Below are 15,043 nucleotides of genomic sequence, written 5' to 3'. Positions count from 1 at the left end.
AACCCCTTTGCCAAATGTAAATCTGGGGCTGGGTATGCACCACATACGCAGGGACGCAGGTGGCGCTGTGGGTTAAACCACAGAGCCTAGGACTTGCCGATCAGAAGGTCGGTGGTTCGAATCCCTGCGACGGGGTGAGCTCCCGTTGTTCGGTCCCTGCTCCTGCCAACCTAGCAGTTCGAAAGCACGAAGTGCAAGTAGATAAATAGGTACCGCTCCGGCGGGAAGGTAAACGGCATTTCCGTGTGCTGCTCTGGTTTGCCAGAGTCATGCTGGCCACATGGCCCGGAAGTTGTACGCCAGCTCCCTCGGCCAATAAAGCGAGATGAGTGCCGCAACCCCAGAGTCAGCCACGACTGGACCTAATGGTCAGGGGTCCCTTTACCTTTATGCACCACATACTTAAACCACAGGACTTCACCTCCTAAAGAATCTTGGGAAATGTTGTTCGTTAAGGGTGCTGGAAGTGGTAGTTCTGTGGGGGAGGAACTGCAGTTCCCAAGATTCCTTGCGGGGAGTCCTGCGCTCTCAACGAGTCCAGCTCTGTTGCCCCTCTTGTGTTGGAATGTACCGTAGATTCTGGCGTATTAGGCGACTGGGCGTATAAGACGACCCCCAACTTTTGCTGTTCAATTTTAGAGTTTTAGAGTTATAGAGTTATAGAGTTTGAGCACCGCCAGGGGCAGAGCGCGCACCCCTCTGCTGCCTCTGCTGTCGCAGCAGCAGCCCGAGGTGAGGTGTTTGGCGAGCGAGCAAGCGCGTGCTTGGAAGGACTTTCCGTGTCCCCTTCTGTGGGGAGAGAGGAGGAGCGACGGCAGAAAGGGCGCCTCTGCTCACTGTCTCCCTCTCTTCCTTCCCAACGCGTATACCCGGTGTATAAGACGACCCCCGACTTTTGGGGTGATTTTCGAGGGATAAAAAGTCATCTTGTACTCCGGAACATACGGTAGGCTGCAAGCTCATCAGGGCAAGAACCTACCCCTTCGTGCTTTGTAGAGGTCCAGCCACGCTACTGCGTTAAATGCACGATGACAGTAAGAATCAGCATGAAACATAAAGTGCCAATTAACCTGAAAACAGCAGAAATGAAACAGCTACAGCCAGAAGCAGTAAAAAAATGACAATCAATCCTGCTATCTCTTGGGAAAGTCTCAGGAAAACAAAACCACGTGGTATGTTCGAAAGCAGGAGTCGCCCCTGCATTTCTGAGAGGGGGGTGAAGCCTTGTCCCCTCCTGCCATCCACCTGACCTTCAAAGATGGGGGCACAAATGTGCTTGTGGTTGCTTATACTACAAGAAGAAAGAGGAGGGAAAGGTCAAGATTTTTCACCGAGGTAATGCCAATTATCTGCCTAACCCACTTCATCATCATCATCATCGGCATTAGATCCATTTCAGTCCGGTTTCCGTCCTGGTTTTGGGACGGAGACGGCTCTTGGTTGCCCTAACAGATGATCTCCGTAGACAACTGGATCGAGGCGGGTCAGGACTGCTGATCCTTTTAGATTTGTCAGCAGCTTTTGACATGGTCGATCATGATCTTCTGGACCACCGCCTCGCAGACGTGGGGATAGCCCGTAACTGGTTGTGCTCTTTTATCTCTGGTCGGGGACAGAGGCTGGCACTAGGGAGGGAAATGTCGTCGCGCCACTCCTTGGTGTGTGGAGTGCCGCAGGGCGCAATTCTCTCCCCAATGCTTTTTAACATCTTTATGTGCCCCCTTGCCCAGATTATCTGGAGCTTTGGGCTGGGCTGTCACCAATATGCCGATGACACTCAGCTCTATCTGCTGATGGATGGCCACACCGACTCGGCCCCAAACACACTGACCAGATGCTTGGAAGCTGTGGCTGGATGGTTTCGTGGGAGCCGATTGAAACTAAATCCTTCGAAGACAGAGGTCCTATGGCTAGGTCGGGATGGCATGGGGATGAGGGACCAACTCCCTTCTCTTGCGGGGGCCCAATTAGTGCCATTGCCTTCTGTTAAGAGTTTGGGTGTAATCCTTGACGCCTCCCTTTCCATGGAGGCGCAAGTTACAGCAACAGCCAAGGCGACATTTTTCCACCTTCGCCGCATCAAGCAGTTGGTCCCTTACCTTTCCCGCCCCAACCTGGCCACAGTGATCCATGCGACGGTCATCTCCAGGCTTGACTACTGTAATTCACTCTTCGCGGTGCTGCCCTTGAAGCTGTCCCAGAAACTCCAGCGGGTACAGAATGCTGCAGCGAGGCTCCTCACGGGGTCTCTGCCATGGGAGCATATTCACCCAGTGCTTTTCAAGCTGCACTGGCTCCCGGTGGAGTACAGGGTCAGATTTAAGGTGCTGCTTTTGACCTTTAAAGCCCTTCATGTCCTAGGACCCTCGTACCTATGGGACCGCCTCTCCTCGTATGCCCCACGGAGAGCCTCAAGGTCCATAAATAACAACACCCTAGTGGTCCCAGGCCCTAAGGAAGTTAGATTGGCTTCAACCAGAGCCAGGGCCTTTTCAACTCTGGCTCCGGCCTGGTGGAACGCTCTGCCTCATGAGACCAGGGCCCTGCAGGATCTGATTTCTTTCTGCAGGACCTGTAAGACAGAGTTGTTCCACCTGGCCTTTGGCTTGGAGCCAATTTGATTCCCTCCCTCCCTCTCTTTCTTTTTTCTTTTCCATCTCCTCCTACGATGAGGCTACATTTTAATATTTTAATGTTCCATTATTTTAATGTATTTTATTTTTGTTTTTAAGTTGTAATCATTCATCTTGTTTTTATTATTGCTTGTAAGCCGCTCTGAGCCCGGCCTTGGCTGGGGAGGGCGGGGTATAAATAAAAAAATATTATTATTATTATTATTATTATTATTATTATTATTATTATTATTATCATCATCATCATCATCATCATCATCATCATCATCATCATCATCGACTGTTATTGCTGTAGCCATAGGCCATGGCATCATTCAGGAAAATAACAAAAAGAAAAACAGCAATAACCATAAAAATCATCAGGCACCACACATACAATATAAACCATGGTCACAACTACTAAGACTTTTTGTTGCATAAAATAGAATAGCAGAAGATTCTCTAGTAAAATGTTCCAAATTAAATATCTGAATCCCCTATGCAGTTGACTGCTATTTTATCTAGTTCTTTCCTCCTGATCTTCTTAGCTGCCAATGCACAGAGTGCTACTTTATAAGTTACAAAGTCATCGGTATTGCTCAGCAGCCATTTCACCCTTTCCACCCTATTCAAGTGAGTTCCATTTGGAAACAGGGGTTTTATGAATTGGTCTCTTGGGTCTATATATAATGGGCACTGCAATAAATAGCGGCACAGGTCCTCTACACAGGGCTGCCCACACAAACAAAGTCTCTCTTCATAATGTACTTTGCCGTAGCGTCCAGCCTAACCCACTTGAATTTTGCAAAATGCACAACTTTTGCAAAAGTGCACCACTTTGCTTAGATGCCATCATTCAAATTAAAGGGGAGATGCAAACAGGTGTGTAGAGCACTGAGCCCCTCACTCCATGACTGCTTAAAATCCTTGCCCAGTGGCTCTCTTCTTCTCAGCTCCTGAGATTTTGGTAGTGATCGCCCTAATTCTTTCAAACCTATCTTTACAGCGTTGAGGACTAGAAACCTGCTTTTTTAAAACAAACAAACAGAAAATGAAAGCTGAGCTACTCAGGGCACACAATTCTGATCCTGAACCTGGAAGGTCTAGACTTGGGCTACATGCAACCTTGGCTACATCTTATGAAATAAATAAAAGCTTAATAAAATCAGTCCCTAGTGTTAGGGCCAACCCATAGGACCTGATCAGGAATATGGAACAGAAATCTAGCCCTCCTATGGGTTGGATAAACCACCTACCTTTGCAGAGCAGGAGTGTATGGAATTGCAAGTTAAGAGCTGGGATGTTCTCCTACTTTGGGGCAAACCATAGAAATGCAATACCGTTCTTTGTATTGCTTTCTTACTGCTTTCTCCTAACTTATGGGGAACTAAACCTAGCTCATTTTAGGCTGTGTCTACTTCTCCCTACCTGCCCCGTAGTATGACGGACAGCTGTCCTTTTGCCAGCTGTTGTGGTGGTGTTTGTGATGGTGGTTTAGCTGGAATCGCCCCACCTGGTGGTGGCTCAAAGCCGCTGCCGGGAAGAACGCTGATTAACTTGTTCACCCATTCCGGTCCTGACCGGGGCTGACCCTGCGTTTGCTGTATCAGACTTGACGGGATCCCAGCCGGAGGCATACGGCTCGCCAGATGTTCCCAACGTAACTCAGCCGTGCTCGGTGTGAGCAACTGGCTGAGTCTGCTGTTCCCCTGCAGACAGCGCTGCCATTACGGATCTTGGCTGTGATGAGTTCTGATGAAGGAGCATCGCTGGAACGCTTGCTGAGAAACCGAGCGATGGACCTTCACCAGCTCCCCTTGCCCTGAATTGACAGCAATCTGCCAGCAGATTTTAGGAAATGAGCAATTCTGCCCAAGCGTTAATGGCCCAAAAGTCAGATCCCTCTCTCCCTGTACAGTAACTCCTCCAATTTTTTTATTCAAAAAGGTGTATTCCAGTTTCTCTCGAAGGGAAGGGGAAAATTGTAAGCGGCAGAGGCAGTCCGTACACTTTTTGCTTTTCTGCGCTGAAGATTCGGTTGTGAATTTTTTTGGGTGTGTGTGTGTGTGTGTGTGTGTAAAAGGATTTTTTTCCAGGAGCTTGATACTGTATGTACTCTCCCCAAAACTCCACTGTACCTTATTTTTGCAGGCTTATTATCACATTTGCAAACAGTGCGGGGCATGGGAGAAAAATATACATAGATGTTTCACCTACCGATCCCAGAATTTATTAAACAATGAATTTCTACGAAGGTTCACAGCAAAACATGGTTTTAGGTCATGCTGCTGGCCTTAAGTGCTGAAGTTCCAAAACTATTTTCATTCTGTGTTTGTCTTGTCATGCTAGCAAGAAATATTAGCAGTGTGTACTTATAACCAAATTGCTTCCTCTTAAAAATCTTCCTTTGCACTCCTGGAAGTAGGAGCAAAGCAGATGAAATATCCGATCTTGTTGGCAAAAACTGGTTAGAAAACACAGAGCTAAGAGGTGAAGCTAGGTGAAGAACATAGGGTGAAAGGTTAGCTATATCTAGCTAAACAGGAGATTGAATATGTCATGTTTCTTTCTTTTTTTCAATATTTCTATGAGATCACAGGCAACAATATCCAGCATTACTGGGCAGCAAGAATTTGCAAAGTTAATTTTAAACTAAGTGCAATGATGCATTAAGCTAAGCAGATACTCCTGGGATACCTATCAATCTCTTTCCCTCTTAATAGTCATTAAACTGATTCATTAAAAAACATCCGTAGCATTAGTAATATTTATATCAGAACATTAAAATATCCCAGGCGTATTTATCCATAGTCATAGACGCACACTAGTTTGTAACAAGCCCACCGACAGCTCACAAACACAAGAACAGTGACAGAAGGAAAAGAAATCCAGAATTATTTTAACATATAGCAGCATAACTCTGTCTCAGAAGCAAGTCCCATTGAATTATGTGGGGCTTCCTCCCAGCAGAGTGGATATAGGGTTGTAATTGAAGATCAGGTTAGTGTTATTTGAACGAACAGCAGCATTCCAAAGGGAAAAAAGGAGGGAGAGAAATGCCTCCATACAAATTAATCTTTCGAGCAAAGCAAACAACAAATGTGGTTGCACAAAAATCAGGAAGCGTAGCCTTCCAGAACATTATGAATACCATCCATTGTCTTTACAAAGTTGTTAGCGTTATACATTTCATTTTCTGCGGCATCTATGTGATAAGCACGTTTCACTGCTGTGGCTGCATCCCAGATTTGAAAAGTAAATAAATAAATAAAACCAGAGAAAGAGAGAGAGAGAGAGTCTCTCCCCACCCTATAAATGTATTTTAGCAGCTGTGAGCAGATTAATGACCATTTCTACCTCATTATCTGCACATCAAGATCATTCCGAATCCTTTAACGGAATCCTCAAAGCGCCATCTGTGAATTCATACCCCGTGGCTTGTTCAAACTACAATAACATGGAGAGCATCAATAGATTTTAATTTTCTCACACATTCCCAAAACATATGCAAATAGACTCCGTGCAGTTTTGCCTGCACTGATTAGTGATCGACCGTAAAACAATTGAATTTTATTGGGTGTGGGTGTGTGACTGAAGTAACATGGGTGTATTTTTGTTTGTTTCAAAGTGTTTCACTGAGTCATAGAACCGTAGAGTTCAAAGGGACCCCCAAGAGTCATCTAGTCCAACCCCCTTTATTGCAAGAATCTCAACTAGATCATATTTTCATTGCAACCATGTTCCACACAACCCCACTGATGGAGGAAGGGGGGTACGGTGGGTGCGGCCGCTTGCTGTGGGTGGTGCCCCCCGGGACACTCGCCACGCCCCCGCGGGCAGCTAGCCCTCCCCTGGTTGCACAGCATGTTCGCTGCTCCGGGTGCCAGAGCAGCTAGCTCCGTCTCTGCACATCCCTGAGAACTCTTGATGGAAGACGGTGGCTCTGAGCACATGCTTCTCGTGCAGAAGGTCCCAGGTTAAATCCTGGTGTCACTGGGTGGGGGTAGGAGAGAGACCCCCACCTGCATTCAAGAGTCACTGCCAGTGACTGTAATAATAATGTTGTTGTTTAGTCGTTTAGCCGTGTCCGACTCTTTGTGACCCCATGGACCAGAGCATGCCAGGCACTCCTGTCTTCCACTGCCTCCCACAGTTTGGTCAAACTCATGCTGGTAGCTTCGAGAACACTGTCCAGCCATCTCGTCCTCTGTCGTCCCCTTCTCCTTGTGCCCTCCATCTTTCCCAATATCAGGGTCTTTTCCAGGGAGTCTTCTCTTCTCATGAGGTGGCCAAAGTATTGGAGCCTCAGCTTCAGGATCTATCCTTCCAGTGAGGACTCAGGGCTGATTTCCTTCAGAATGGAGAGGTTTGATCTTCTTGCAGTCCATGGGACTCTCAAGAGTCTCCTCCAGCACCATAATTCAAAAGCATCAATTCTTCGGCGATCAGCCTTCTTTATGGTCCAGCTCTCACTTCCATACATCACTACTGGGAAAACCAAAGCTTTAACTTATACAGACCTTTGTCGGCAAAGTGATGTCTCTGCTTTTTAAGACACTGTCTAGGTTTGTCATAATTTTCTCCCAAAGTAGTGTGACTTGGTGTTGGGCAAATACTCTGGTTCTCTTTTCCATTGCCAAATCAGCTCAGATAAGGTGAATGTTTTCTTTTAGCCATTGTCTTAACCCCAAGGCTCTGGAGTCAGAGGCTGCAAGAGAGTGCCCACTTTGTATGCATAAGAAGATCTTGGGTATCTAGGGAGCTTAATGGATAGTGTGTTGCATTTGAACCAATAAGACCTTGGTTCATTCCTTTCTCTGCCATGGGGCTCACTGGATATTAGCCTTGGCTAACCTGCTCTCTCTCAGCTTATCCTACCTCACAGGGTTGTTGTGAAGCTAAAATGACAAAAATCCATTTATAGTGATGTGAGCTTTTTAAAGGATGGGATACGAATGGGTTGGAAATATAAAGAAGTATGATGGGGAGATACAGAAATAACCTCTCAGGTTGAAGAATTAGACCTAGCTGAACTGGCATGAGGGACAGATGGAAAAAACTGGGAGACACACAGACACGCACGCAAGCTAATGTAATGCATAAACCGCAAAGCAATGTTTTCGTGAAATATAGCACCAATTAAAATGAACAATGTGAATTTCTCTTTGTATCCAGAGCAAAATGATATTAATAATAGTAATAATTTCCAAGCAGGAATAGTATAAATAAACCTGATGTTTAAAAACCGAATGCATATGGCTCATAAAGTATCACAGAGCACACAAAAAAAAAATCAGTAAAACCGAGCCATTAAAATAACAAGCTGCAACCAAACCCAAATGCGTTTCAGCTCTTGATTTCCCTCGGTGGTCTCATTAAAGCAACTGGGCAGCAATAATAATAATAATAATAATAATAATAATAATAATAATAATAATTGTAACTCAGTAGATTATAAACTAGAGGTTAGATGAGCAAATCACAAAAGAGCATCGTCTGCAAATATAGTAATTCAGAATATTATAACCTGATTAAAGTAATCTTAAAATCCAATAAAAATGGCATGAGGAAGACCATTGTTGCTTTTCCTGTCTCTTGATCAGGAAGGTTTCTCCAATGTGAGGTTAGTCCATTGCACTCCAGGTGTGCTGAAACCCTGCCCCCTGCAATTTCCCCAAACACAGGACACTTGACTGCATGCGGTACTTTCCTGTGCATAAGACGAGGTTTTGTTTTTTTTAAAAAAAAATGTTAGAAATTGGGGGTCATCTTACATAGGGGCGACGTGGGATTGGTTGCTGCCATGACCCGGAGATTGTCAGCAGCTATTTGGCATGTTATTGGTGGCTGTGGCAATGGCTGGTGTTGATTTGCTGTCGCTGTCGCAATCGCGTGGGCGATTGGTGGCTTCTGCCGGTGAGGGGACAGACAAGAGAGAGCCAGTGTGGTGTAGTGGTTAAGAGCGGCGGACTTGTAATCTGGTGAACCGGGTTCGATTCCCTGCTCCTCCACATGCAGCTGCTGGGTGACCTTGGGCTAGTCCCACTTCTCTGAAGTCTCTCAGCCCCACTCACCTCACAGAATGTTTGTTGTGGCGGAGGAAGGGAAAGGCGAATGTTAGCCGCTTTGAGACTCCTTCGGGTAGTGATAAAGTGGGATATCAAATCCAAAGTCTTCTTCTTTTGGGACATGTGTGAGTGGCAGTGTAGGTCAGGCGGGTGAGCGATTTCCGGCAGTCCCCCCTAAAAAATGCTGAACAAGTGCAGGCCACCCCAAAAAGCTCAATAACTCTGGGCAATCTCCCCCCACTTTCCTAATTTGGTAAAGGTAAAGGGACCTCTGACCATTAGGTCCAGTCACGAACGACTCTGCGGTTGCGACACTCATCTCACTTTACTGGCCGAGGGAGCCGGCGTACAGCTTCCGGGTCATGTGGCCAGCATGACTGAGCCACTTCTGGCGAACCAGAGCAGCGCACAGAAACGCCGTTTACCTTCCCGCCGGAGCGGTACCTATTTATCTACTTGCACTTTGACGTGCTTTCGAACTGCTAGGCTGGCAGGAGCAGAGACCGAGCAACGGGATCTCACCCCGTCACAGGGATTCAAACCGCCGACCTTCTGATTGGCAAGTCCTAGGCTCTGTGGTTTAACCCACAGCGCCAATTTGGAGTCCCCCAAATTTGGAGTCTTATACATGGAAAAATACGGTGATTTGTGAAACTGCTGCTCACCATCTCCCCTCCTTCTTCTTCTCTTCACCTCCCGACTTGTTCCTTACAGGATTTCCCAATCTTGCACCTGGATGAGATTGTGGATGAGCACTCCAACATCCTGGGCTTCTCCATGTTTAACACCAGCCATCCTTTCTACATGGAGTTTGTCCGCAGCCTGAACATGTCATGGCGGGAGAACTGTGAGCTCAGCCCTTACCCGGGGCCTGCGGTAAGTCTGGCAACTCAGAGTACAAGGGTAATGTTGTGCATAGGAGAAATCCTACCGAATTTTGTGAAGTGACTCTACTAGAATGACCGGCCACTAGGGATGGAAGAACATGTCAGTTTCATTTCTTCTGGCTTTTCGTTTTCCCAATCTTAAATTGGGTTCTCCATGTTTCTGCAGCTAATTTGTGACGCATTTATTTATTTAGAGCCTCACGAAAATTCTTCAGAACGTTGGTGCAAATTTCTCCTACTGCAATACACATTTGTGAATGCTGTTTTGACTCCTTTGCACATTTTCTTGCAAGCAACTTCTCCTGATATAATGCATTTCTGCATGTTATTTTCATGGATATGTTCATTTTTTAAAGGCTCACTTTTACCTAACCAATGCATTTTTTTAAAATAATTGTCCGTCTGTTGGCGGCCTCTCAAAATCCAAATCAGTGCTAATTTCAAAGGATGGCTGGGTTTCGGTTCTCCTGTTGTTTCAGATTTGATAGATTCAGCTTTAAATGTGGAGTGAGTAAAATTTCTCCCCCATGAAATAAGATTTTAGTTTGCATTTAAAGATTTAGTTTGCATTTTCACAGGCTTTCCCCCTCAGGTGAACTCTGAGAAGAGTTTGGAGATGCCTCCTCTGACGAAACTTCTGAGTGATTTCTAAGAAAGTGAAAATAATTTCAATTTAGGTTAATTAGGTTTCTTGGTGGGGGTTTTGCCCATCCCTAATGCAGAATGTTAAATTCTGATGTTAAGATACATGGCTGTCCATTTGAGAAACACATTAATTCCAGCCTTGCTCAGTAACTATGACTCATTTCATCCACCTCCAGCTTTGCAGAGGCAGAGATGTTTGAGCCTAGTTACAGAAGTAAGAGTATAACGGAGATGATAGGCTAGAGGCCCAGAAAGAACGTTTTGACAGCTGGAAGCGCAACCTGGCTCCCATCTGTCAGCCAGGGAAGAAACAATTGCAGGAGATTTCATTGCCCTGGCATGCTTGGAAGAACACATATAAGAACTTCATAACTGAGAACCGGAGTCTAAGTTTGCTTTCCCCCTCCTCCTCATCAGCCCCTTTTCCTTTTGTGCCATGTCTTTTAGAGGGTGTGGATTATCTTACTGAAGTTTTTTCACCTGAAGAGTGGGGGGGGGGGAATGCTTTAAATAATAAACTAATAATAATAATGGGACGTGGGTGGCGCCGTGGGTTAAACCACAGAGCCTTGGACTTGCCGGTCAGAAGGTTGGCAGTTCGAATCCTCGTGACGGGGTGAGCTCCCGTTGCTCGGTCCCTGCTCCTGCCAATCTAGCAGTTCGAAAGCATGTCAAAGTGCAAATAGATAAATAGGTACCGCTCCGGCGGGAAGGTAAACGGCGTTTCGGTGCGCTGCTCTGGTTCGCCAGAAGCGGCTTAGTCATGCTGGCCACATGACCCAGAAGCTGTACGCCGGCTCCCTCAGCCAATAAAGCAAGATGAGCGCCGCAACCCCAGAGTCTGCCACGACTGGACCTAATGGCCAGGGGCCCCTTTACCTTTAATAATAACAACAGGTACCCTCACCCTCCGAGCTGCTTGATAATTAAACGCTGGCTGAACTGTTTGTTCCCCTTCAGCTGTCGGCGGCACTGATGTTCGATGCAGTGCACGTGGTGGTGAGTGCTGTGCGAGAGCTGAACCGCAGCCAGGAGATCGGGGTCAAACCCCTGGCCTGCACCTCATCTAACATCTGGCAGCATGGGACCAGCCTCATGAACTACCTGCGCATGGTGAGATGTGGCTGTGCTTGCAGTGTCCAGGCTGTGTTTCCTATAATATCGAGGCACCTACACAGTATAAGGAGGGTCCTGACTGTGATTAAGGCCTTGTGCAGATTATATTTGCCCCAGACACAAACGTTTGCCTAGGTTTGAGCCAAAAATAAGAATGGGATCCAAGTTTTCCGACAGAAATTGTGGCCCTGTGGTGGGTTTCTCCTCTTTTCTTGTCTTTATTCTTTTCTTTTCTTTGACACTGCGCTCGCCATCGGAGATGCTTCTTTGTCTGCTTCCTCTGAGGGGGTGCAAAAGAGGGCAGTGCGAGAGTGGGCCTTCTCGGTGGTGGCTCCTTGTTTGCGAAATGTTCTCCCCAGGGAAGTACGCCTGGTGCCGACATGGTTTACTTCTAATTGCCTGGGTAAAACATTTCCATTTACCGTAGTTTTCGCTCCATAAGACGCACCCGACCATAAGACGCACCTAGTTTTTAGAGGAGGAAAACAAGAAACAAGAAAGCAATGCAAAGCCTCTTGAGCGAAGAGGCAGGAGCGCTCCGGCTGCGCTCAAGAGGCTTTGCGTGGCTATCCCTGAAGCCAGGAGAGCAAGAGGGATCGGTGCGCACCAATCCCTCTTACTCTCCTGGCTTCAGGGAAAGCTGTGCAGCCTGCATTCGCTCCATAAGACGCACACACATTTCCCCTTACTTTTTAGGAGCGGGAATGTGTGTCTTATAGAGCGAAAAATACGGTACCTAGGCGTTTGATGGTTAATTGGGAGGGTAGTGAGTTTTCTGGCCCTTTAGTGGGGTGGGTCGGATTCATCCTTTTATAAATATTCTTGGATGAGCATGCTTGGGTATTATAATGCAGCTGCAGAGATAATGATAGATACTGCTCAACTTCCCAAACTGCTCCTTGGTGGGTAGCTGAGGTTTAATAGCCTGGTCTCTCAAAATGGCCTACCACATGCTTTTATCTCCTCCTCCCATCACTCTGTGCCCTCCTTCCTTTTCTGCTACCTGTGCGTAGCAGTCAGATCTCCGAGGCCTTGCCTCCCTGTAACTATTCCTGCTATCATTAAACACTTCCTTCTGTAAGTAGGCCCTTTGTTTTACAAAATCCCCCCCCCCAAGCAATTTGGAATGTTCACAAACATTCCATGATGTCACTGCAGCCCCGGCCAATGGATGGGGAGGAAGGGCACATTTCAGTCGATTGAAAGCCAGAGCTCTGGCAACTTCATTCTCCAGGTTTCCCTACATCACACCTCCTCAGCCAATCTGGAGCAGGCTCAGTTTCACCTGGGACGGGGGGAAGTAATTTAATTTCAAAAAGTAAATCTGCACATTGCATCTTTGATAACCTCCGTATGTGCACACACTGCCTTAAAATGATGCGCAGAGAGGAACCCACAGTTCACATATATTGATGAATCTAGGGGGGTGTAAAAATCCGGTGCTGGCTAACTCAAGCTGGTTGTGACCTTCACCACAGGCTGGTCATATCTCACTGTCTTCCCTTCTTTTCCTGTTTCCCTCTCTGTCTTTTCTCCCTCCCAACCCCCATTTCTGTCTCTCCATCCCTGGCCAGGTAGAGTATGACGGGCTGACAGGGCGTGTAGAGTTCAACAGCAAGGGCCAGAGAACCAATTATACCTTGCGCATCCTGGAAAAAGCCCGCCATGGGCACCGGGAGGTAAGTGGGGGGTTATCCTTAAAACTGGCCTTCCCTTCCGAGTCCAGGTTCTGAGCAAAGGCAACCCGAATCATGCAGTTCAGAATATGCATTTGTAGTTCCTCAACTGCAAATCATCTACTCCTGTTTGGTCATTTCCTGTAGCCTTGAGGGGCTACAGGTTGAAGTCCGCTGTGTGCTCATCTTGCAAGAAAGCGAAATGAATCGGGCCAGGTTTCCAGATAGGAGCCCAGTTTTTTCTCAAGTTTCTACGTGCAGAATTCTAAGGCCTCTTCTCTTCCTCCTCCTGCAACTGTTCTTCACTCTCCAGTCCTGCAGCTTCTCATGCCTCTGACTCTGTCTCCTGGCTGTCACAGACGCCTCCAGATCACTGCTTCCCTTCTACCAAGTCTGTCTCCAACCCTGCTTCTCCCCCTGACGACTCCTCAGTATCCGCTCCTCAGTGTCCAGCCAGTCCCTGACACCGTTTCTATACTGCTCTATGCTTTAAAGAACAAACCTCAAAGCGGTTCACAACACATTAAAACATCAAATAGAACAATCTGGAATAAAACTAATTCAAGCTTCAAGGGAGATATTTCAGATCCTTCTCAAAGTGACGTTTTGCTTCTCCCAGTCGCCAGCCAGCACCCAGAGATCTCCACACGGTTGCGATCAAACTTGTGCCAGTCACAAAACGCGCCTGGCACCTAGCTAATTTCAAACACTGCTGATAAAACAGTCCAGCTCAGGGATGGGTTGGGGGCCAAATGCAGCCTTCCAGGTCACTTGGTCTGACTCCTCAGGTGACACCCCTTTCCTCAGGCCACAGCCTCCTTGGTTGATTTTTGCCTGGCTGGAATGTGTGATGAAACCCCGGTAATGCTTCTTATGCACCTGAACTGAGGACAAGGGAAGTATGGCTGTGCATTCATTGCTCCACCCACCTGTCCTTCTAGCCTCGCCCACCCTGGCATCTCTGGGAAGTTTCCCTGAAGGTGTGATGGCCTGGGACTTGGGCTCAGACTCGGAACCGGAGGAGTCTCAGTCCGCACCGGATCCTCTGCCTCAGGCGGCATCTGAACCGAGTCTGGGGCCTGATTCTGAAGAGCCCCAGTCTGCGCAGGTTCCCCTGCAACAAGCACCAGCTGGGCCGAGTCAGGGGCCTGAGCCTGCCCTGGCTCCAGATGCGGGGATTACCTCGTTACCCTCTGCTGGGCAATCACTTACAGCTGCCCCAGTACCAGTTGGGTCAGGAGAGGCTGAGGCAGCCTCTGGGTCTAGTAACCCACCGACATCTCCCGAGCTGCAGAGACTCAGGTCTGAGCGAAGGAGAGACCTGAGTACTTGCAGGAGGAGTGCTCGCCTTTGGGCGAGACAGGGAGGTGAGTCACTGGGGTATCAGGACCGGCCGTTACCCCGACAGAGATAAAAGGCTGTTGGACCCCGCCCCAGGTTGCGGGACCAACATTGCTGCTGGAGCCTGCCTGAGACCCTGTGCCTGACCTAGCCAGGTTTCCTGCCTTGTGACTTGCCTTGGCCATGTTGGACTGACTCCTCGCGGAATCCTTGGATTTGGGACCAGACCCGGACCACGTTACTTGGGTTTACCCCCGGGCCCAGCACAGAAGGGAATGCAGCCTTGAGTTGTAAAAGGTTCCCCTTGCCTCTTCTAGTGAGACCCTCTAACACGCTTTTCCTTATTTGCAGATCGGGGTGTGGTATTCCAACAGGACTCTTGCCATGAACGCCACAACGCTGGACATCAACATCTCAGAGAGCCTTGCCAACAAGAATCTGACAGTCACCACCATATTAGTAAGCTCGCTGCCCGCCTTTGCTGGGCTTTGTTAAGGGAGGGGAGTGTGGGTTCCCTTGGCCTTTAATATCAAATTCAGGTTGAGAGTCTTCTGCGCTTGACAGACGGTGAGTTTGTATGTGGGCCGCAAGCGACCAGATCCAGAGTGCTGAGCTCCTCAACTTGTGTCAGGGAGTGAATTTTCGCAAACTCGCTTTGTCACGCAAGGGGGAGGAGCGCAACCCCTGCTGAGATTCTT

The 15,043-nt window shown here is 47.6% G+C and overlaps 1 protein-coding gene across 2 annotated transcripts in view; it reads left to right on the top strand.

The window, feature by feature from the left end:
• Positions 1–15,043, top strand: part of GRIK5 (glutamate ionotropic receptor kainate type subunit 5) — a 109,036-nt gene that overhangs the window by 63,738 nt on the left and 30,255 nt on the right. Inside the window, exons 8-11 of one of the 2 annotated variants that reach the window (XM_081200206.1) lie at positions 9,395–9,556; positions 11,173–11,325; positions 12,903–13,007; positions 14,697–14,804. In XM_081200206.1, coding sequence (XP_081056332.1) covers positions 9,395–9,556; positions 11,173–11,325; positions 12,903–13,007; positions 14,697–14,804 — 528 coding nt within the window. The remainder of the gene's footprint in view (positions 1–9,394; positions 9,557–11,172; positions 11,326–12,902; positions 13,008–14,696; positions 14,805–15,043) is intronic. The other variant, XM_081200207.1, reaches the window with a different exon arrangement.

This window comes from Podarcis bocagei (assembly GCF_964188305.1).
Source record: "Podarcis bocagei genome assembly, chromosome: 7".
NCBI lineage: Eukaryota > Metazoa > Chordata > Lepidosauria > Squamata > Lacertidae > Podarcis > Podarcis bocagei.
The sequence above is the reverse complement of the archived record's forward strand: the minus strand, read 5'-3'. Positions and strand labels throughout refer to the sequence as shown.